The sequence below is a fragment of the Rattus rattus genome, chromosome 2 (genome assembly GCF_011064425.1).
Source record: "Rattus rattus isolate New Zealand chromosome 2, Rrattus_CSIRO_v1, whole genome shotgun sequence".
Taxonomy (NCBI): Eukaryota; Metazoa; Chordata; class Mammalia; order Rodentia; family Muridae; genus Rattus; species Rattus rattus.
The window spans coordinates 71397301-71418471 of NC_046155.1; the positions used below are offsets into that span (position 1 = coordinate 71397301).

Here is a 21171-nt window from a genome sequence, read left to right on the forward strand (position 1 = left end):
CACTGTTACCTGGCAACGGCCAGGTGTGACTGACTCACTATAAAAGGGGCTGCTTGCCCCCTCCTCACTTTCTTGCTCTCACTCCCTTCTCTTCTCTTCTCTCTCTCTCTCTTTTTTAAGATTTATTTATTTGAATACTGTCACTTTCTTCAGACCCAAAACACACCAGAAGAGGGCATCAAATCCTGTTACAGAAGGTTGTGAGCCACCATGTGCATGTGGTTGCTGGGAATTGAACTCAGGACCTCTAGAAGAGCAGTCAGTGCTCTTAACCACTGAGCCATCTGTCCATCAGTCCTCTCTTGTCCTCTTGCTCCTGCTCCTTACCCTCTCTCCCTACTCCCCTCCTTCCTCTCTCTCCATGTGTTCATGGCCAGCTTCTTCTCTTCTCTTCTTCTTTCTTCTTCTTCTTCTTCCTCCTCCTCCTCCCTTCCTCCTCCTCCTTCTTCTCTCTTCTCTCTCTCTCTCTCTCTCTCTCTCTCTCTCTCTCTGCCTTTCTCTCAACTAGCCCCCAAGCCCTGAATAAACTCTATTCTATTATTCTATACTACACCAAATGGCTGGTCCCTCAGGGGGAAGGGATGCCTTAGCATGGGCCCTCAGATGCACCCTTTCCCCCACACCATACCCACCTCCACCAAACACCCCTGGTTTCTTCGATCTTTTTATAAAAATAACAGTAATGCCATGAGGATCAGGAGGTTCAATATCATCTTCACCTACACATCAAGTTCAAGGGCTAGCCTGGACTACATGAGATCCGATCTCAAACACTTTAAAAAAAAAAAAAAAGAATGTCTGACTTGCCTCTGAAATTCCAAGAAACAAATCTAAATTTCCTGACTTGGTTTCAGGTTTAGGGAGACTAGAGCTGCCATACAACACTCCTTTACCCAGCAATGCTATGGACCCCTGAGCTGCTAATTACCCAAGCATGTGGGAAAGGAAAGTAGGTCAGATTACTAAACAACCCAGGGGAGAATGCTAAGGATGTACACACAGCTAAAGAACGAGCAAGCTGGGCGAGCTTCTGCTCCTAACCTGCACACCCACCCACCAAACTAGGGTAGTCAGTGAGGAGGCTGGGTAGACCCACAAGGGCCCTTCATGCAAGATGTCATTCAGAGGGCACTATGGCTGCCCATTCACAGCTGCCCCTCTGCCCAGAGTCCCAACACAACATGGTGCCCCACACCCTCTTGGTGCTTGTGCACTGTTCCTGGCAGACGCACTGGCTTGCCTAACACTTGAAGAGTTGGGAAACTGAGCAGCCCAAGCCTAGCGCCCCATCATCATGTGAGCAGGAGCCCAGCAGGGCAAGGCAACGGCAATAGGACATCTGACTGTGGTCAGGAATGGCGCACTGCTGGGCTCTCTCCACACAGATGTTACAGATCTGGGCTCCTTGCTCCTGGACTTGGAGAGAGATACTCTATCACCCAGCCTCACTCAAGTCCAAAAAGATGTCTGCAACCTTAAAGGCAAAGTCCCCATTCTACCATCTGGCATATGTGTGTACATGCGCATGTGCATATGTGTATACATGTGTGCATATGTGTGTGCATGTGTGCATGTGTGTGCACATGTATGTGTGTGTGTGTGTGTGTGTGTGTGTGTGTGTGTGTGTGTGTGTCCACTGCTGGGGATGACACCTGCACCCTTATACTTGCCAGGCAAATGCTCTACAACTTGTCTGGAATCCTCAATCGCTCCCAAGGGTTCTCTTGCTATCTCCTTGAGAAGGAGATTATCATGTCTTCCTTCGCACCAGTTCTCTGATTCCACATGAGACCCTTCACATTTCTTATCAGACTACTCTTCCTGGGAAAAACATCACTTTAATGCAGTTGTGGCAGAAGCTTGGGGTTGAGGTCTTACTGTTAGGCCCCAGGAGAGAAACCAGGACATGCTAACAAAGAATTCAGTGATGAGAGCTGAGATTCATTCTCATTTTAAAATAAAGAAGCCATGATACAATGTCGGCTAGCTATAGGACAGGAGAATGGATGAGAAGGAGAGAAGAAGGATAGAAACTGGTCATGGAAAATCACAGGGCTATACAACAACACGTTAAATGAGTACTGGGAAGTCACTCACATGTAAAGAAATCAGTAACACAAACACCACAAAATTAAACATCCCCAAATCCTCCTTAAATCAAACAACTCTACTCTTTTGAGAAGGAAATAGTAGGTAACATTCCTGAGTGAACTGTTGCAAAGCATATAAACTGTCCATCCAAGCAAAAGGAAACATGGTAGAAAAGGACACTGGGAGAGGGAATGGGGCTGGCTCTGAAGTATTAAACTAGGCCTTGGAGGTGGCTACAAGTCTGGTTCTAAGTTCCCAGTAGGCAAAAAAAAAAAGTGATCAGTTATACCATTCATAAGAATCTAACAGATTAGGCTGGAGAGATGGCTCAGTGGCTAAGAACACTGACCGCTCTTCCAGAGGACCTGAGTTCAATTCCCAGCAACCACATGGTGGCTCACAACCCTCTGTAATGAGATCTGATGCCCTCTTCTGGTGTGTCTGAAGACAGCTGCAGTGTACTTATGTATAATAAATAAATAAATATTAAAAAAAAAAAAAAAGAATCTAGCAGTCCGGGAATGTTGTCAGACTGACTGCACAGCGTATCTGAAGCTCTGTGTTTACTCCCTAGCCCTTCATTAACTGATTGTGACATAGACTGATAAGCCTATCACACTCAGCAGTAAGGCCAGAGGATGTGAAGTTCAAGGTCATCTCCAGCATCATAGCGAGCTCCAGGCCAGCCCAGGCCAGTTCAAATCTTTTCCTAAAAGCAAGCCTATTTTAAAAAGAAGTTTGTAAAAGGGGACTGGGAGATGTCTCAGTGGATAAAACCACTTGCCACACAAGTGTGAGAACTGAACTTCAGATCCACAGAACTCATGCAAGCTCTGGGCATGCGTAGCACCCTACCCTACCTATGATCCCGGCACACTAAAGGCAGGGACTGGAAATTGGCAGAGCAATTGAGTTCAATTCCCAGCAAAATGACATGCTCTGGGTTCAATGAGAGACTCAGTGCCAACATATAGGGTACAGAGAAACTAGGAAAAACACTCAAGATGAGCCTCCAACCCTCTCCAGGCTGGGTACATATGTGCCTGCATACATGTGAAAATACACATGCAAACACGTACATACATGACGCATGCATGAACACCACTCACACACACGTACACAATAAGTAAGTAAAAACATTTAAAGGGCTGGAAGGATGGCTCAGTGGTTAAGAGCACTGACTGCTCTTTCAGAGGTTCTGAGTTCAAATCCCAGCAACCACATAGTGGCTCACAATCATCTGTAACGGGATCCAATGCCCTCTTCTGGTGTGTCTGTAGACAGTGACAGTGTACTTATTTATAATAAATAAATAAATCTTTAAAAATTTTAAGAAGTAACAAGAAGAATCACTCTGCAGATGAACACTTTTGACATGCTGGTACACGCACTCTCTCCTAAGTCCTCTGCCAGGGGCCTGAATGTATACAGTGGAACATGACTTCTACAATGTCCTACCACCAGCCCAGTGTTCAGCGGGCACACCAGGAGCTAACTGAGCTGCTCCCTGCAAATCAACATGAGGAAACTAGGACATTTCCTAAGGAGGTAGGTCTCCTGTACTGAGAGCCCTACCTGCCAAGTCTCCATAGCAACAAGGTGCGGACGTGAGGTTTGACTAGTTGCTCCGCCCTGGACTGAAAGTCCCCACCTTTCATGTCTCCATGGCAACAAAGTTACACACAGGCAAGCAAAAAAAAACCACCAGGACCACATGTATGTCGGCAAAGCCCCTGATAAACGTGATCACTTCTCAACTAGCCATTTCTGTTCAGTAGCCTCCTGGGAGACATTCACTGTCAGTGACCACAAGGCAGAGCCACAACCTGGCATAAGAGACACAAAAGAAATCCTGGCAAAAGACTCAGTGTCCACCAAAGTCCTTGAGAAACGGCGACTAGCAGAGGCAGGTCTGAGTGTGAACAAGGGATCCTGGCTAGGGTGAGGACTAAAGGCGACTTCAGAGAAGACAGAGGCGTCAAAAAAACCAAAGGGCTCCTATGGAGTCAGTGAGCACCGTGCACAGCAAAAGTCAGGAGAAGGTAAGGAATCGGCAAGCCCTGAAACCAGTAGGAAAAACTGTGGCCCAAATTCCTCATTCACTGTGAGCACTTACAGACGGACACCATCAAAATCTACAGCAGCAGTTCTCGACCCGTGGGTTATGGCCATGAGAAGGTTAAATATCAGACATTTACACCAGGAATCATAACAATAGCGAATTACAGCTATGAAATAGTAAATAATTGTGTGGCCAGGGGTCACCGCACGATGAGGAACTGTATTAAAGGGTCTCAGCGTTAGGAAAGAGAACCACTGAGCTGCAGCTGCTAAAGCGAGACAGTCATCCTCATTTCCTTTTTCAAAGGCTCAAACATTTCCCCGACTATTGATGGCGAAATGTGTATTCATTCAGGGCGTTCGTTTTAAATAACTCCTCTCGGGTAACAATTTTCTTCAGGCTCTACTAGACACTCTTTCCTGGAACTAACTTATAGACCTAATCCTAAATAAAAACAAGAAGGCTGACCCAAAACGAGCCTTTGGCTCAGTAAAACCTACCGTCCTAAGTCCAGGTTCCTACTTAGAAATAAAATCAAGGTATTTTTTCGTCACCAGTGGACTCACCTGGGCCAGGTGATTGCTTCTGTCTAGGTTCAAAAACACAGCCAGCGCTGGCCATCTTTCTCCTCAGTAGCCTTTTACAGTAAGAATTTCATACTAGGTTCCTAAGCAAGCTTTAACGTGTCTGCTTTGACTGTTGCTGTGTGGATCCTCTGAGTTCCCCTGGCTCTTAAGCTCCTGGTCTTGGAGACCTTTTGTACTAGGAATAAAAAGGCCTTTTAAGAAGAACATTGGGGTGTAAGCAGAGCCGAGAGTGGATACAGCCAGGATGGATACAGAGCTGGTTTCCCCCGCCAGACTGGAGAAACAGGCTAAGCGTGGTCACCTGCCCATCTCCAGGACAAGAAGTTCTTAGGGCTGCAGGGAATCCACTGGGGATGAAAAGGCCTCCCAGATGAGCATGCTTTAGCAAATCCAGAAGCCCCAAGCCTTGTGTCTTCCCTCCAATGGGAGCAAAGAGATAGCAGCCTGTTCGCTGTGGGATAGATTCTTTTTCAAGCCTCACAAGCCATCAACACAGCCTGGCACCCTGCCATCACTCCTTGTGGGCAGTGCAGTAGAAACCAGGCTCAGGACTGCTGACTCAAGGCTCCCCAAAGAAACAGAAATCCAGAGCACTGGGCCAGAAATAGTAGCCATGAGAATCTACTGAGAGCATGTCTGTGGGCAGAGTGAGTGAATGAGTGTGTCAGCATACGCATGGTGTGTGTGTGTGTGTGTGTGTGTGTGTGTGTGTGTACATGTATGTGTGCCTGTGTGTGTGCATGTATGTGTGCCTGTGTTACCAAGTCCTAAAAATATCACCTTCTTTCCATAAAAACCCCAGAAGCCCTATCTGTAACTCTCTCCTCACCCATGTTCCCATTGCTGGCGGGACCAGCATACAACTGTCTGGAGATGCCAGCTGTTTTGCTCTCCCGTGAATACTTAGTTCTTTGGGAATTGATTTGTTGTATGTAAGTACACTGTAGCTGTCTTCAGACACACCAGAAGAGGGCATCGGATCTCATTACAGATGGTTGTGAACCACCATGTGGTTGCTGGGAATTGAACTCATGACCTCTGGAAGAGCAGTCGGGTGCTCTTAACCACTGAGCCACCTCTCCAGCCCCCTTTCCTCATTCTTCACCCTCATCAAGAACCTAATCACACTATGAACCCCTCTGAGCTATTTGCTTCATATATATTTGATTATCACATTAACCCCCACGAGGTGGTCACTACTACCCTCATTTAAAGATAGATAAACTAAGGCTCAGAATGGTCAGGTAACTTGTCCAGTATCACACAGATCAGAAATAGACCAAGGGACATTGGAACATAGGGTATAACTGGCCTGGAAGTCATAAAGGCATCTAAAGAGACATCTGTCAGTGCATCAGAAACTGAAACTAAGGGCCCCGAAGAAATGAGGTCCAAGAGTGCCAGAGGAGGGGAACTGTGGTAGGGTCTTTCCCTAATAAATAAACATTACCATTACAGGGACCAATCACTGCGCCAGTAGGCGGGACTTCCAGGTCAGGAAGAGGAAGAGGGACGGCAGGAGAAAAGACTCCCTTTGGATAGCAAGAGCAAGGGGGCAGATAGAATGTGGGAAGCCAGAGGCTGTTACTCCGAGTGGTGGAACCACCAGAGGATTTCTAACACAGAATAGTTTATAAAATTAGGATGCTAGATTCTGCGCCCAGTGACTGTGTTAACCTGTTGATTCTAAAAAATAAGATTGTGTGGTGTTTTCCTTCACGCGCTGACTCAACTGGGTTCCAGAGAAGGGTAAGGCGGAGCATGGTGTGTAAGGGTGCATCCCAGCCAGCCACGGGAATTTGGAAGCTCAGGGTATGTGTGGCAATGGCCATCCATGAGAATTTAGTGAGACGGGAGAAGAGTGATTTCAGAGATCCGGAGAAACAGAGCCAGTGGGTAAGACAGGCCCTGGCTAAAAGGAAAGAGTGTGGTCTCTGCCTGTCCACCAGGCGTTAGCGTTGGTTTTTTTTTTTTTTAAATTTCATGCAAAAGGGAACTTGTCTCTGAGAGACTCATTTTACGTGGTTCTGTAGATTTGTCAGACACCATACAGGATGACCCTGAAGCCCAGACAGTGATTGGTCCGTGTGGGCAGGACCTTGACTGGGACTGCTCATTTGCTGTGGTCCTAGGGCCTATATTTAAACTGTAATCTCACTTCAGGATCCCAAAGACAGACTTGGGGCGGGGTAGAAAGAGATGCTCATGGGATCACATCTCTTCCCCATGTGGCTAAGTTGAATAACTCTCCATTATTATTGTTATTATTACTATTATTATTATTAATTTATTTTTGCTTTCTACTTTTAGTTTGACTTTTTTACTGGGCTTGCTGAGGACAGGCAGCTGGACCTGGCTTGAGGCATAAGTTGTGACCTCTAAGTTTGACACTAGAGTGCAGATCAGATTCAAGCCGGATATGGCTGCTAAATCCCCGGGTAGGTTTATCTGTGGGTGGATGAGTAGATGAACAGATGGATTGTGTGGGTAGATGGTTGGATAGATGGGTAGGTGGATGGCTCCCTTCCGGGCTACTCTAGAACCTCAGAATCCAGCCCAGAGGGGCACGGGGTGGAAGGTCAGCAGCTTTTCTCCATCAGTGCCAGGGGGTGCTGTGCTCCCATCCCACTTCCCATCCCCTTCCAGAAGAAGGGAACAGTGGCCAGGGAGGGATCCTGAGGCCACTCTCTCCCCAACTGTTTCTGCCCAGGGAGACAGAGCTGCTCTGGACTCTGCCCCTTCTAGAGAGGGAAGCAAACTTCCCTTGGCCCCGGAGCCTGCAGTGAAGCCACTGAGATTAACCTACTTAGTGAAAGCAGACGCACAGAGCAAAACCTCCGTGCCTAGCAGCTCCTGCTCGTGTACAGGAGATGAAGCAAGAGCCTGTGTTTCCTCACGGGAGTGAGATGTTGTATGCTCGTGCCTAGGATGCCATGGGACAGAGGATCTCAGTACAGAGCAATGGCTGGAACCTGGCTTATGGAACACTGGAGTAGTCCCCAGTCTCGTGGGTGCAGGGTCTAGCCCACAGAGACTCTCATCCCCCCATAATCCAGCCTTTCCCCTGATATCAGAAGATTATGCAGGTCCGCTATTGTTGGCGTATACTCTGATTGGTCCCCACAAACCCATGCAGGAGTGTCATCCTCAAAGCCACGGTTAAGGGTGGGAAAAAAGGTGGAAACTGATTTAGAGGTGGTAACGTTGGGGTGTACTTAGGTTCAGATATTAATGTAGAGAGCCCAGTAATTAAGTCTCGGACAGAGACTAGACAGACTCTTGCATGTAATGCTCTGTGGTGAAACAGCCAAAGGAATTGAAGACATGCTTTCCACACCCGTGCCTTCCTGTTTGGACAGTCAGCCTCCAAACTGGTTAACTACATAGATTAATTTATAAAGTTACCCTGCCTTGTGTATTTCATTACGATAACAACCAAGAGAAAACCTAATCAAGACTCTGCCCACAAAATGAATTACTGGGGTGGGGAGCTCGCAGGGGGGCCGAGTATGAAGCAGAGCACAGTGCGGAGCTCCAGGCTCTGCTTAGGAGAGAAGCAAAGCCCTGTTCTCCTCTTACCCAGGGGAAGCTCCTGAGTTTTGGCAAGCTTTGGTAGAAGGATGGAAGCTATTTGGACCACATGGGAACAGTTTATCAGAAAGCTTGGCAATCTCACAGGCTGTGGTTCAGGGCAGCATTTCTCATAGTGCATTGCTCTCTGGGGCCCCTGCATTGACACTGAGGAACCAGCTTTATCCCTGAGAGAGCTGAGCTGCCTCTCCACACTGCTTTCTCTGGGCTTGTTCAGGTAGGTAGTCCTAAGCCAGGTTCCCAAAGCCACTGACTCTTAAGAAATGGATGTCCCCAGAAAGGACAGTGAGAGGTCAGCTTGGAGGTCAGGGGTGATAGTCGGTTCGGCCTATGTGCCAAGATTCCAAGTTTCTGGCCCAAGGTCTGCAATGCTGGCTCAGGCTACACTGGCACGAAGGAGGGCTTTCACCTTGCATCCCTAACCTCTCATATCTCTCCCAACAGCATAGGAAGGTCAGGGAAAGGCATCAAGAGGGCCATGCTGGAGGAGACAGTACTATGGTCAGAAGCAGGACATAGCAGTCACCATCTCTCTCCCAGAGAAGCTTGTGGCTTCAGGAGGGTCTGCTCAGCAGAACGCTAAGTCCTCTGTAAGTGGGTTCCCTTCCTCTCTCTTCGAGACACATCTGTTCTCCACAAGCATGTGGCCAAACGACCACCAGTGGGTACAAGGGAGTGGGGAAGCAAGCTGTTTAGCCTGGAGTGTGGAGTTCTAACAGCATGTCCACAGCAGCCTCCAGAAGCAGGGGGGCTGCAGAAGGTGCCCAGCAGGCTTGCAATAACTGAGCGTCCATAGAGCTAATGAGATGTGCCTTTCCCAGGACACCAGGTCTCACCGCTGGCTTTCCCCTTCCCAAGCCCCTAGCAGGGAGAACAAAGCCACAGCCGTGGGGCCTGTGGCTGCCGGTGCCTCATGAAAACATAGGCGGCAGCTGGCCCTGACCGGAGGATCTCTATGGAAAATGGAAACAGAACCTCAGACTCTGGCCAGGCTGGTGAATCAAACCTTCCATTTCAATGAGATGAAGTACTAATTGGTGTATTGTGAACCAAGGACTCATCAGATGGAAAAAGATGTGATTTACATGGCCGCCTGCATCCAGGCACTGGCCTTAGGACTAACCCGGAGACAGGAGAGATGGAGGGTACACTTACACAGGCAATGGGAGCCCAGCAGGCCCACAGGCCCACGTATACAGCTGGGCCTGGGTGTGGAGCCTCAGGGCACATCAGCCATCAATCCTCCATCACCCACTGCCCTGACAGGAAGCTACCAAGGCCTTTTAAAAATGCAAATCTGATCACATCACTGTTCTGCCCAGGGGCTTCTGGGCACACTTAAAAGACAGGCAAGGCAGCCCAGGGCTAAAGCTGTGTGAAACAAAATCTAGCAGCCTTGGATTAGAGCCCAAAGTATAAAACAAATGCCCACGAGTCCACACTGACATAAATAAGTGATTGAATACATTAGTACATGGGGGAGAGAGACTAGCCTCCCATGCAAAAGGATCATAAATAACTTATGTAGGCCTCCCCCTAGCAGAAGGGAGAATGGCTGCCTGCCCTGCAGTGGGGCAGCACACAACGACACCCTCTCAGTAGCTATAGGACAGCCGAGAGCAGCCATCCAGCCATCCAGCCAAATCAACACCAACATCCATCAGCTGACATTTTAAATTAAAATGGAGGGACCCTCCATTTTATAAAAATGATACCTTTAGGCCCAAGAGTTGGCTCAACAGGCAAATATGCCTACCATATTAGCCTGGCCCCCTGACTTTAATCCCTGGAACCCATGTAAAGGTGCAAAGTGAAAGCCAGCATCAAAAAGCTGTCCTCTGGCCCTCCAAATAAACACTGTGGCATGTGCTTTATATTTAAAAGAAAAGGGCTTATTTATTTTTATTCTGTGTTTGTGAATGTTTTGCCTATACATACCTGAAGCATGTGTCTACAATGCCAACAGAGGCCAGCAGAGGGCGGTGGATGCCTTAGAACTGGAGTTGCAGGCAGTTGTGAGCCAGTATGTGGGTGCTAGGAACTGAACTGGGGGCCTCTACAGAAATAGCCAGTGCTCTTAACTATTCAACCATCTCCCGAACCTTAGTTTAAAAAAAGAAAAGATATACTTTAAATCCGTCATCTTCATCCAAAATCATGGCTGCAGTCTAACCATAAGAAAGATACCAGCCAAGTTCCAGTTGAGTGGTTCTTTGACCTGAACTGTTCGAACTATCAACTATCAAGATCATCAAATAAGACAGGCCTGAAAACTGCCACGACCGAGGAGCATGTAGGCAAACTAAAATGAACCATGTCCTGAGTGTCACCTGGGACAAGAAAGGACATTAGAGACCAACTACAGAACTCCAAGTAAAGGAGACGTCAGGTAATAAGAACATGTCAATAGGGGGTCAGTAACAGTGTCATATTAGCATAAACAATACTAATAGGAAATCAGCAGAGGGCACTGTGGGTTAGATAAATAGAATATTATTTTCTATCTTGTATATTCTTCTGTAAATCAAAACTGTACTTTAAAAAAACTATTAATAAAAACATTACCAAAGGAAGCAAAGATAAAGACCCCAGTTCTTATGGCCTGTGGTGGTGACCACCTGACCCCTGCCTGCTGCGTCACAGTCTACTCCCCTCACAGGCTGCAGGCTCCAAGCCTCTACACGTTAAAGACCCTTCAGCTCTGCTCTCTCACCATGCGTGCCTTCTCCACCCTCAGGGTCCACACACATGTAGAAAGATACTCCCCAGGTAATATCTATTCCCTCCCCAGTGTCCTCAGCCCACACAGAATTAATCCTACTGAGCCATCATGTCTCAGAAGGGCATCATTCTCTCTCCAGAGACCTCAAGGCTCCACAGGGCCAGGCAGCATGCATCTTCTAAGCTTGTGTCCTGTCCCTGGCATGGTGCCTAACCAGAGTAACTCAAGTCCATGATGCTGGCTCTCAGGTGCATAAGCGAATAAGACGTAAAAAGTGCTGGAATGGAGAGTCCAGGAAATAATCACTCCAAGGCAAAACACAGCGCAATTTGTGTGAGAGCCTTGGGAGCCTCAGACACGGGACAAGTGGGTAGCTCACATTTACTAGATCCAGGAAGCAGGAAGAAAGTTCTGCCTCCCTGGGATTGGCTGCATCAGAGAGCAGTCCCCCTTGGATCAGCTTGACAGAGTCGCATAACCACGACTACAGTCAAGATACGGGACAGGCTGTGATGTTACAGTTAAGATCTTCTTCTAGCTCCCACCCTGGCCACCGTAATACTTTCCATTCCTTGTAGTTTTGCCTTCCCCGCAGTCTCCTGTAAGTGGAAACCTACAGAAGGAACATTCACACTCACAGTCTATCGGTTCTGCCTCTGGGGAGTCCTTGCCTTACATACTGTGTCCCTGCTACGGAAGAACTCACTGCTTCAGGAAGCCAAGCTACAAGCCAAGCGATTACAGACATGGTGTCAGTGCCTTGCTGGCGCCATCCTAAACCCAGCTCACCCTAGGACACACACACACACACACACACACAAAGAGAGAGAGAGAGAGAGAGAGAGAGAGAGAGAGAGAGAGAGAGAGAGAGAGAGAGAGAGAGAGGAGACCACCCAGCCTCGCTCTCTCCTGGGCAGCTGTACAGGGGAAATGCTTGCAGATTACCTGTTTATGTTCTTGGCCAGGTGTTGGCAGGAGGCAGTGGGGGTTTCTACTCCAGGACCAGCTGCGGTGGAAGCCGAGGCTGCATGTTCTGAGGCCACAGGAGCAAGACTTGCATGGGCAGCAGATGGGGAGGTGCTGGGGGCACAATAGGAGAATTATTCCAAATGGAATTCGGCTCCTTAATGGCACATTCATCCGTCCTTTCTCACCCCACCCAAACCACCCACATTTGTGGAGTGGACTATTTAAAGACATAGCACACTGCTCTCCTTGGGCTCCCACCGACTTAGACATGGTGGAGGTCACAGCCCCTAGTTCCAGTTCCTCCCTCATTTGACTGCAAAAATAAAATAAAATAAAGTCTGGGGGTTCATTAACTGCTCAAGTGTTGCAAACCCTGGGTGTTTTCTTATCTGAGGTTTGCTTGAAGATTTTTATGGAAAAGTATTCTAGCAGTTTGGGCCATGCAATGAAATTCTGAGTTGAAAATTAAAACAAAATTCTGTAAACTCCACAACTTGCCCCCAAATTTCAAGAGAGAGAAGAGTATGGGCGCAAGAGCCATTGGATCACCAGGGACCTGTATGGGGTGGGGGAGGGGGCTAGGTGACAGCTCTGACTAGGACCCAGGGTTATGCAGACAAGCACCCTTTTCATGTGGTAGACGTCTGCCCCCTCCTGGTCAGCCAGGGGACCTGCCAGTGTGCAGGGGCCTCCCAGGATGCACCTGGAAACACAGGCCCAAAGCCAAAAGGCACAAGCATGAAGCCTAAGAGGTTCTTAACTATCAGCTTTGGCAAAAAGCAAGGCATCTATCCTGGGAACTGGTTTTCAAAGCAAGTGACTCCCAGCCCCTGCAACCAGCCACACTGCTGTCAGCCGGGAGCTGGTCGGCTGACAACCTCTCAACAGCCAGTTTGGAGTTTGATGACTCAGAAGCAAGGCCTGAGACCCAGGCTGCAGAGGCAGCTGGAGTTTGAGGTTTTGTGGTGTGTGTGGTGCAGGACTCCTTCTTTAGAGGAAAACAGCCATAGGAACACTGGTTCCCAAGTCACCATGCTACGCTCAGAGCCGGCCTTTCAGGCTCTGCCTCCACATCAAGCCTGGCCCTGGAAGACAGCAGCCACTGCATCAGTTGTCCAAACCCTAAGCCCTGGAAAGGGAGTCTCATTCCTACTTAAGGCCCTGTGGCGATTTAGCAGGCTCCACAGAATCAACCCCAGCTTTGCCCTTCCCTCCCTTCATGGCTCTGCCCAGCCTCTTTTGTTCCCATGGCAGGCCTAACTCCCGGGCAGGCAGCTACTCCCTTGGTAAAATAGCAATCCTTCACCCTCTCATGTCTAGCCCACTTCCTAACAGAGTCATAGAAGCACCTCCATGCCTTACTGTGGCTGCCCTTGTCCCCGGCTTTCTCTACCCTTGGAACATGGACCGTGAAAACCAGGAGCCTACAAGACTGATCAGAACTTAATAATTAACGAGTTAGAATATTTCAGGTCTGGAAGTGAATTCTCTTGAGCTATCTTAGCTTCTAAATAGACATTTGCTACCCACCTACGTGGTGATCCAACATCCTTGAGACTGAGGTAACTCTTTTGGAATATACAGGCAGGCCTCTAGCTTCCTTCCACCAACCCAGAAGCTACCATAGCATCCGAGGCTGTAACAAATGTCCCCACTTTGCTGTACCTGCCTACCTAATGTTCCCACCAATGTACTTGAAAATTGTCTTGATTCATGACTTTCTCTGGTCTGTTACTATAGAAACATCATGAGGCTACATCTACATTGAAACACAGAATTTGGGTTAACCTAAAAAAAACCTTTTATTTTATTCTTATTCGCTTTGATGCGAGAGCTGTGGTGGTTTTTGTCTGTTTGTTCTGGTGTGTAAATGTATGTGCATGTGTGCATGCATACATGTGCTTGTGTGTACACACATGCATTTCCCATAGCACACACATGTGGATATCAGTGGACAACTAGCTCAGACTGCCAGGCTTCATAGCAAGTGCCTTTACCTGCTAACCCATCTCTTCAGACCCATGAGCTGTGCTTCCTCACTGACAGCACCCACGTCTGCGCTATGCTCCCCAGTGATCCAGCATCCAGACAGGCTATGAACATGAAGCATCATCATCCCCCATGAAAAGAGAGCCCGTAACATCCACGGGCTGAGAGAGTGTGTCAGCAGCAAACTCGGTCTGAACTGAAAGCCCCGTTACCAGTTCCTCAAGGGCCCCACAAAGTTGGGGATGGAGCCCATAAAGTTATGATCCTTGTAGGACCCTGAAGCTAATCCACAGTGAATAAAAACTGAAAGACAAGCCAGACAAGGGGGTCCACACCTATAATCCCAGCACTCCGGAAGCCAAGGCAGACGCATCATGAGGTTGTGCCAACCTAGGCTGCTTAGTAAATCCTTGTCTCAAAACAAAATACAAAAGAGTGGCTGCAAACGAACAAAGCAAACTGCTGGGGGCTGTTTAACCTCCTTCAGAGAGTGTCATTCTGAACAGCCTTAATCCATGCTTACAATCAGTGGAAAGCCAACTGCTGACGGGCACACCTTTAATCCCAGCACTCAGGAGGAGGCAGGTGGGTCTGTGAGTTCAAGGTCAGCCTGGTCTACATACTGAGTGCCAGGACTGCACAGAGAGACTCTGTTGCAAAGGGGGGGAAAAGCAAATTGCTAGACTAATTTCAGCTTTCTCGAGAGACTCTTCTGGCTGAGCGCCCTCACTTTCCGAATCCCAGGAAGATTCAATTTAATTAAAGGTACATTGAGTAACAATTGTATTACTTTAAGGGTTCTTGCCATTAGGTTGTGAAGGAAGTTACCAGAGGGTAGGGAAGATGGCCTCAGATCTGTGGTCCTGACAGCTCACAGCTGTCATGGATACCCTTAGACTTTAGCTTTACTGTTCCTCCTCAAAAATGCCAAGGAGAATTTTCCAGGGTCGCCCAGTGACGACACCCCCCATTTAGAAGTCTGGGCAGCCTACTTATCACCAGCATGTCCCCAAAGGACCATGGGCAGCTCCGTCCTCTCTTCCCCTCTGCTCCTAGCCACACCCTTCCAGCCCTGACCAGTTCCCATTAGCAGAAGGCACCAAACAAATGACTCAACAGCCCAATTAAGAATGGAGCCTCCCTCCCACCGTAGCCAGTTCTTGGCTCATCCATGACTGAGATAGTCAGGCCCCAACAGGGAAGCTGAGTGACTCACTATATCACACAGGAGCACCATAACACCCCCTGACCCCTCCCTTCTAATATCCTCTGGTTCCTCCCCCTCCCCCCAATCATCCTCTTGATCCTCCTCCTCCTCTTCTTCTTCCTCCTCCTCTTCCTCCTCCTCTTCCTCCTCCTCCTCCTCCTCCTCCTCCTCCCCCTCCTCCCCCAAGCTGGACACTGACACCGGAAGTCAGGACTGTGAGATTTTCCTGCTCTCAGAGGCTCAGGACCCCTGATCACCTCTTCCACTGAGTCACCTCCTTCTTCCGGATTCAGTCCTCTCTGTCCAGCCACCTCTGTGGCCCAGGCCTTCCTCATCTTAGAGCAGAACTCCTGGGGTATCCAGGAGTGTATACCTCAGGGTTTGTCCCCCTAGGTTCAAGTTCCCTCAGCCACCAAAGGCCCAGCTCAAGTCTGGTCAGGATGTAACCTCACCTGAAACTCTCTTCAATTCCTCAGGAGCCACACACAGGCCCACCTCTACAGCTCCCTGCTCCACACAGCAGATGAATCCTGGAGTGCCCCAAGCAGTACCTTGGCTTATACAGCCCTCCATGTGGAGGGGACCTTGAGTCCTCACCTGAAAGGGAGATAGTGGCTACCAGGCCCCCTGAACGTCTGGTAGTTTGCTGGAAGCGTGCTCTACTCTTCTGCTAGACTAGGATCCCCGAGCAGACAAGAGTCTCTGTCATCACGAGTGGGGCACACTCAAGAACATTCCACAAGCAGCAAGCCCTTCCATCCCTCACCTGGCAGCACAACCTCTTGGGCCACTGAATGTGGGACAAGTGTTCTGTGTTCTGGGAATGCCAGAGCCTAAGTGAAAAGGCAGAGCAGGCCATGGAGTCTACACGCAAAATGAATATAACTAAGGGCAGGGTAAACAGCCGGCCATGTTCTAACAAGCGTCAGGAATTCGAGAAGCAGCCAGTCACAGGGCCTTCTCAGTGCGGCACTGTGACTGAGTTCTTAAGTCATACCCAGAGAAATGGACCTTAAGTGCACTCCCTGCTCCCTCCCGCTTCCTGAGATAACACTGGCTGCTGTAGCAGAGACAGGAAGGCGGTAGGAGCCTTGGCCAGCTCCTGTCTCTGCTTGGCCCCATGTGACCAGTGATGACCATCTTAAAGACATTATTCTCAGGAAGGCAGCACTTTATAGCCGACAGTTTCCGCCCAGGACCACTCCCAGCCTGTGCTGGGTACCCCTGGTGTGTCTGCCAAATCTGGCACTAGGAGGGCAGAGCCCTTCAAAACAGGCTCGATTCCACGTCCACCTTCTCGTGTAGCCTTCAGAGCAGTCCCACTGTCCTCTGTAAAAGGGTAGACAGAGAAGGCATGCAAAGTCCCCCTGGTTAAAAATATCCATGATCCTTTCTTCCCACATAAGGGATTAGTCCATGTTTTCCAAACCATAGGAGAGTAAAAAGGAAGCCAAACTCAAATTCATGCAGTGTTCCTAATTTTGGAAGATAAAGGAAAAAAAAAAAACTACTTTAATTTAAACTTGTTTTCTTTTTTAAAGAATTGAACTGACAACTAGGGAAGACACAAACCACCACAACTTAGCAGCCAGCCGGGATTTATCATCCATCAAGACGGTGTTAAGCCTGGCTGGACAGGACCTCTGACCATCTAGGACCACTACCTGCAGGTCAGTTTGCTCTCCTGAACTGGCACTTTGCCAAGGTCCTGTGCAGCCACCGGTCCCTTTAGCGACTGGGCAGCAGGGTCAACCCACCCACGACAGAGAACTCAGCTGAGCGGCTGGCACGCAGACCCACAGCCAGACTGTCCGGCTACAAAGAGAGCCGTTCCCCAACAGCTATCCTTTGATTCCGTTCCGGGCTTTCGAGTCCTTCTTGGCAGAGTTCCCACTGAACTGATAGCAAATTTCATTTCAGACATCAGCTGGGGCTGCCACATTAAGCCCCTGTCCCAAGACAAAGACCAGAGTGACTCTGGCTGTCACAAGAGGATGATAACGGCCCCCAAGGTGCAAGCTGAACACATCCTGGCCTATTGGGCCAGATGGCCATCTTATCTCCCGTTTCACAGCACCGTCTGGAACGCATTTAGCACACAGCCTTCCCTTACAGGCTCTTGATGTTTTTCATCCTCAAATCCCCAAGTGCACACGCAATCACTCACGTAACACGGCAGGCCCTAGGGCCACAGACTCGGCTCAGAGGGAAAGTGAGGAGTGAGCTGCAGAAAAGAAAAGTGCCCTGAAATTTCTGCTGTGGTAAACACTGGACAGTCTGCCTGCGGTGTGACCTGTGAGGAGCAGGGAGCATGGTTCTGAGCTGTGACCTCCGGAAAGGTCCAAAGGCCAACCCAAGAGGTGCTAAGAAAGGCCACATATCCAGATATTTCCAGTCACTAATGAGACCTACTCTCGCATGGGCACCAGTCCCCAGGGCTGTTGAGTGCATAAATACCACCATCATGTTGATCAGCAGATTTCGGGAGAGCGGAGAGTGGGGGGAGGGCAAGAGAATGGCGGGTCAATTCCTTCCCTTGGTTTTACCTACTCTCCCTGCCCAGAGCTAAGTCTGCACCCGAGACTTAAGGACAGTATCCTTATGCTTGGCCTGAGCAGGGCTTCGGCAGGAAAAAAAAAAGTAACTAGGAGAAAATCATCAACAACATCATCCCCACATGACAGGAGAGGGGTTGATGTCACTAGCAGCTCAGTGGGGTTCCCGTTCATATGTTTCCTTATATGCCCTGAATACATGATGAACATACAAATAGATAGTTACAGGGGAGCTGGAGAAATGGCTCAGCAGTTAAGAGCACCGGTTGCTCTTCCAGAGGTCCTGAGTTCAATTCCCAGCAACTACATGACAGCTCATGACCATCTGTAATGGATCGGAGGCCCTCCTTCTACTGGTCTATCTGCAGGTGTACAGGCAGATAGAGCACTCGTATACATGAATAAATAAATCCTTAAAAGAAAATAGATACAGAAAGAGGCTGGTTTTTTGATGTCAAGGACATGGTGCATGAAGCCCAAAGGCACCTGCACAGATTAAACAGCGCACAAATCTCAAAATACCAAACGAGAACAGCACCGCTTTTCGGTATGAGCCATTCAGGATTGTCAGTGTTTGAACTGCCAATACCAGACCTCGTGATCTGGTGGTCACCTGCTGGTAACACAAAGGTTCCAAACAAACAAGGGAACCTCACTCAGTGCAGTAGGCACAGAGCACACAGCCCTGAGAGGCCAAGGAGCTGTTCACGGAATTCTGTCCTTCGGGCTGGAGAATTCCTTTCCACATTAGAAAACGACTCACCCACTTTATGATCCAGTTGTTGTGACTCCCTGGTTGTTACATAAAGACTCAGCTAACTTTTTGGGAGACATTCGAAGCTGCTCAAAGACAAAGAGCTCTATTGTGCAAACCCCTGCATGATTTGGGAACAATGGGAAAACAGAAGCAGGAATCCTGGGTTTCCACAGTCTCAAAACCAAGGCCATGATGCCCACCAGTGGCACAATTCCCCCAGGGTCATGACTCTTTTGACAGAAGTCATGGGTAGCTTCAGTGACCAATTGCTGGCCCAGGAGTCTGTAGTCCTGAGTTCCTGTGCCCAGGACAAGATTGCCTCTACCTAGTGTGCACTACACGTGGACCCCAGAACAGTGGCGGGAACACCCTGGGGACTAGAACCATCCAGATTCTTAAGTAGAAACTTGAGTGGCACAGCCGTCGGACTCTCACCAGCTGCTCTGGTGCACCCTAAAGTCTGGCATGAAGCAGGTGGAGACCCCCCAGGATCCAAGGAGAGACACCTGCTTGGATGCCAGACCGAGAAGAGCCAGGAGTCAAGTGGTTCCTGACGTGACCTTAATACCCTGCCCCACTGCTCACAAGTGACCGCACCGAGAGGATTCTCTAGAAAAACCATTCTGGCTTTTCTTTTCCTTTTTGGGTGAAAATACAGAACAGACAGGAATACAAATGGCTGTGGGCAATCTAGTCATTTGTAAAGTGTTCTAGAGAACTTGGGCCCACTCAGACATGTCAAAGCAGAACTGAAACCAAAGAGAGCAAGTATGGCATCCACGGAGAGGACATGAAGAAGTGGCTTTCTTTTCATCTATGGAATCCCTTAGGGAGCGTGACAGCTCCCTTCCTGGGAAGAGCACACAAGAAATTCTCCTTTGACCCCAGAGCATCAGCAGGCAGGGGAGGGGCCAGTCTCTTCTCTCCCTCTTTTTTAAAATCTTTAAGACTGCTTCATACAGGCCTAAACTTTCAACGTAGCTGACCTCCTGCTCTGCTGGGATCTCAGGCATGAGTCGCTGGTTCCATTTTCTCTAAAAATCCTTTTTACTTTTCCTTAAGAAGTTTTATTACGTGTGTGTGTGTGCACGAACACACACAAGCACATGTACACAATGTATGCATGGTGTGAGTATGGAGGTCAGAGAACAACTTGTAGGGGCCAAATTTTCCCCCTCCACCATGAGGGTCATAGGGGATTGAAAGGCCATTGGGCATCAAGCACCTTTATCCACCGAGCCATCTTGCTGGACCTTTCAATATCTTTTTAAAAACATTTAAATTTAGCTTGAATTGGACAGGTGGCTGAGCAGTTAAGAGTGCTTGACCCCCTGGCAGAGGACTTGAGAGTTCAGTTCCCAGCATCCCTGCCAGGTGGCGGACAACTTCCTGTAATGCCAGCTCTAGCAGATCCAAATCTCTCTTTCGGTGTTTAAGGGCACCTGCATACACACAGCATATGCACAGATACATATATTTTTTTTAAATAAAAAAATCTTTAAAAAAAGCATTTTTAAGCTGAATGTGGTGGTGCATGCCTTTAATCTTAGCGCTCAGGAGACAGCGGTGGTTTGATCTCTGAATTTAAGGACAGCCCTGATGGACATCCAGGGCTCCATGGTGAGATCTTGTCTCGAAAGGGAGAAATACTTTTTAAAGAGTTTTTTCATTTCAGATTGTTGTGCAGCCATCTCCTCAAAAATAAAACCATTGTAGCTGGGATGTTCTAAAGCACTGGCTCTCAACCCATGGGTCAAGACCCCTTTGAGGGGTCAAATGCCCCTTTCACAGGGGCCACATGTCAGGTGTCCTGCATATCAGATATTTACATTATGATACCTAACAGTAATAAAACCACAGTTATGAAGTACTAACAAAAATGATTTTATAGTTGGGGGTCAACACAACATGAGGAGCCGTATTGAAGGGTCACAGCATTAGGAGGTTGAGAACCACTGCCCTAGATGAAACATCCCATCCTGCAGGAAATAGATAATTCAAAAGGTTCAGAAGTCCCTGAAACTGAGCAGATTCCTCAAGTATCTGTATGCAGCAAGGACAGCTGAAAGATGCCCAGACGAGCGCTGGGTAAGCCCATCCCATCTGCAGGCCGTACAGTATGCTCCAAGTTTTCTAGCTTTCGTGAGGTGTCACCCACACTGGGGTGCTTTGCTGATGCAGCTGTCTCTGAGTCATTTCTATTCCTGTAACCCCTCACCCATTCCCTGATGTAACCTCAGTAAATTCAGTGATTCACCAACCTGGACTTGGGCCGTTTCCTCACTTTGCTCTGTCACTGATAACCTCACCGGGAGAGTAAATGTGCTCACTTCTCTCCGAGAACAGTGGTGCAAAACAAGTTGGACCAACAGCAAGCCTTGTTTCTGCAGGGAGACAGACTAAGCTCTCTACACCATTTCTTCCATTCTGTCTGTCCTTCCCAGAGCAAGGAGGGGCAGAGGGTCACTTTTGAGGTTAAAGCTACTATCACACCCGCTAGGACACACTTCTTAGCCACTCCAACAGCTGAGCAGAGGTTAGTCCATTGGTTGTTTGTCATTCACAGCAGTGTTCTACAAAGCCCACAAACATGAGATAGCCAAAACTGAACCATCCCGGGGGGATGAGGGGAGATGCTCTC

The 21171-nt window shown here is 48.6% G+C and overlaps 1 protein-coding gene across 5 annotated transcripts in view; it reads right to left on the bottom strand.

Annotated features, from left to right (window-relative positions):
- Tacc2 (transforming acidic coiled-coil containing protein 2) overlaps positions 1–21171 on the bottom strand; it is a 191310-nt gene that overhangs the window by 76919 nt on the left and 93220 nt on the right. For all 5 annotated transcript variants that reach the window (XM_032892447.1, XM_032892446.1, XM_032892449.1 and 2 more), the window contains exon 4: positions 11999–12133. In XM_032892447.1, coding sequence (XP_032748338.1) covers positions 11999–12133 — 135 coding nt within the window. The remainder of the gene's footprint in view (positions 1–11998; positions 12134–21171) is intronic.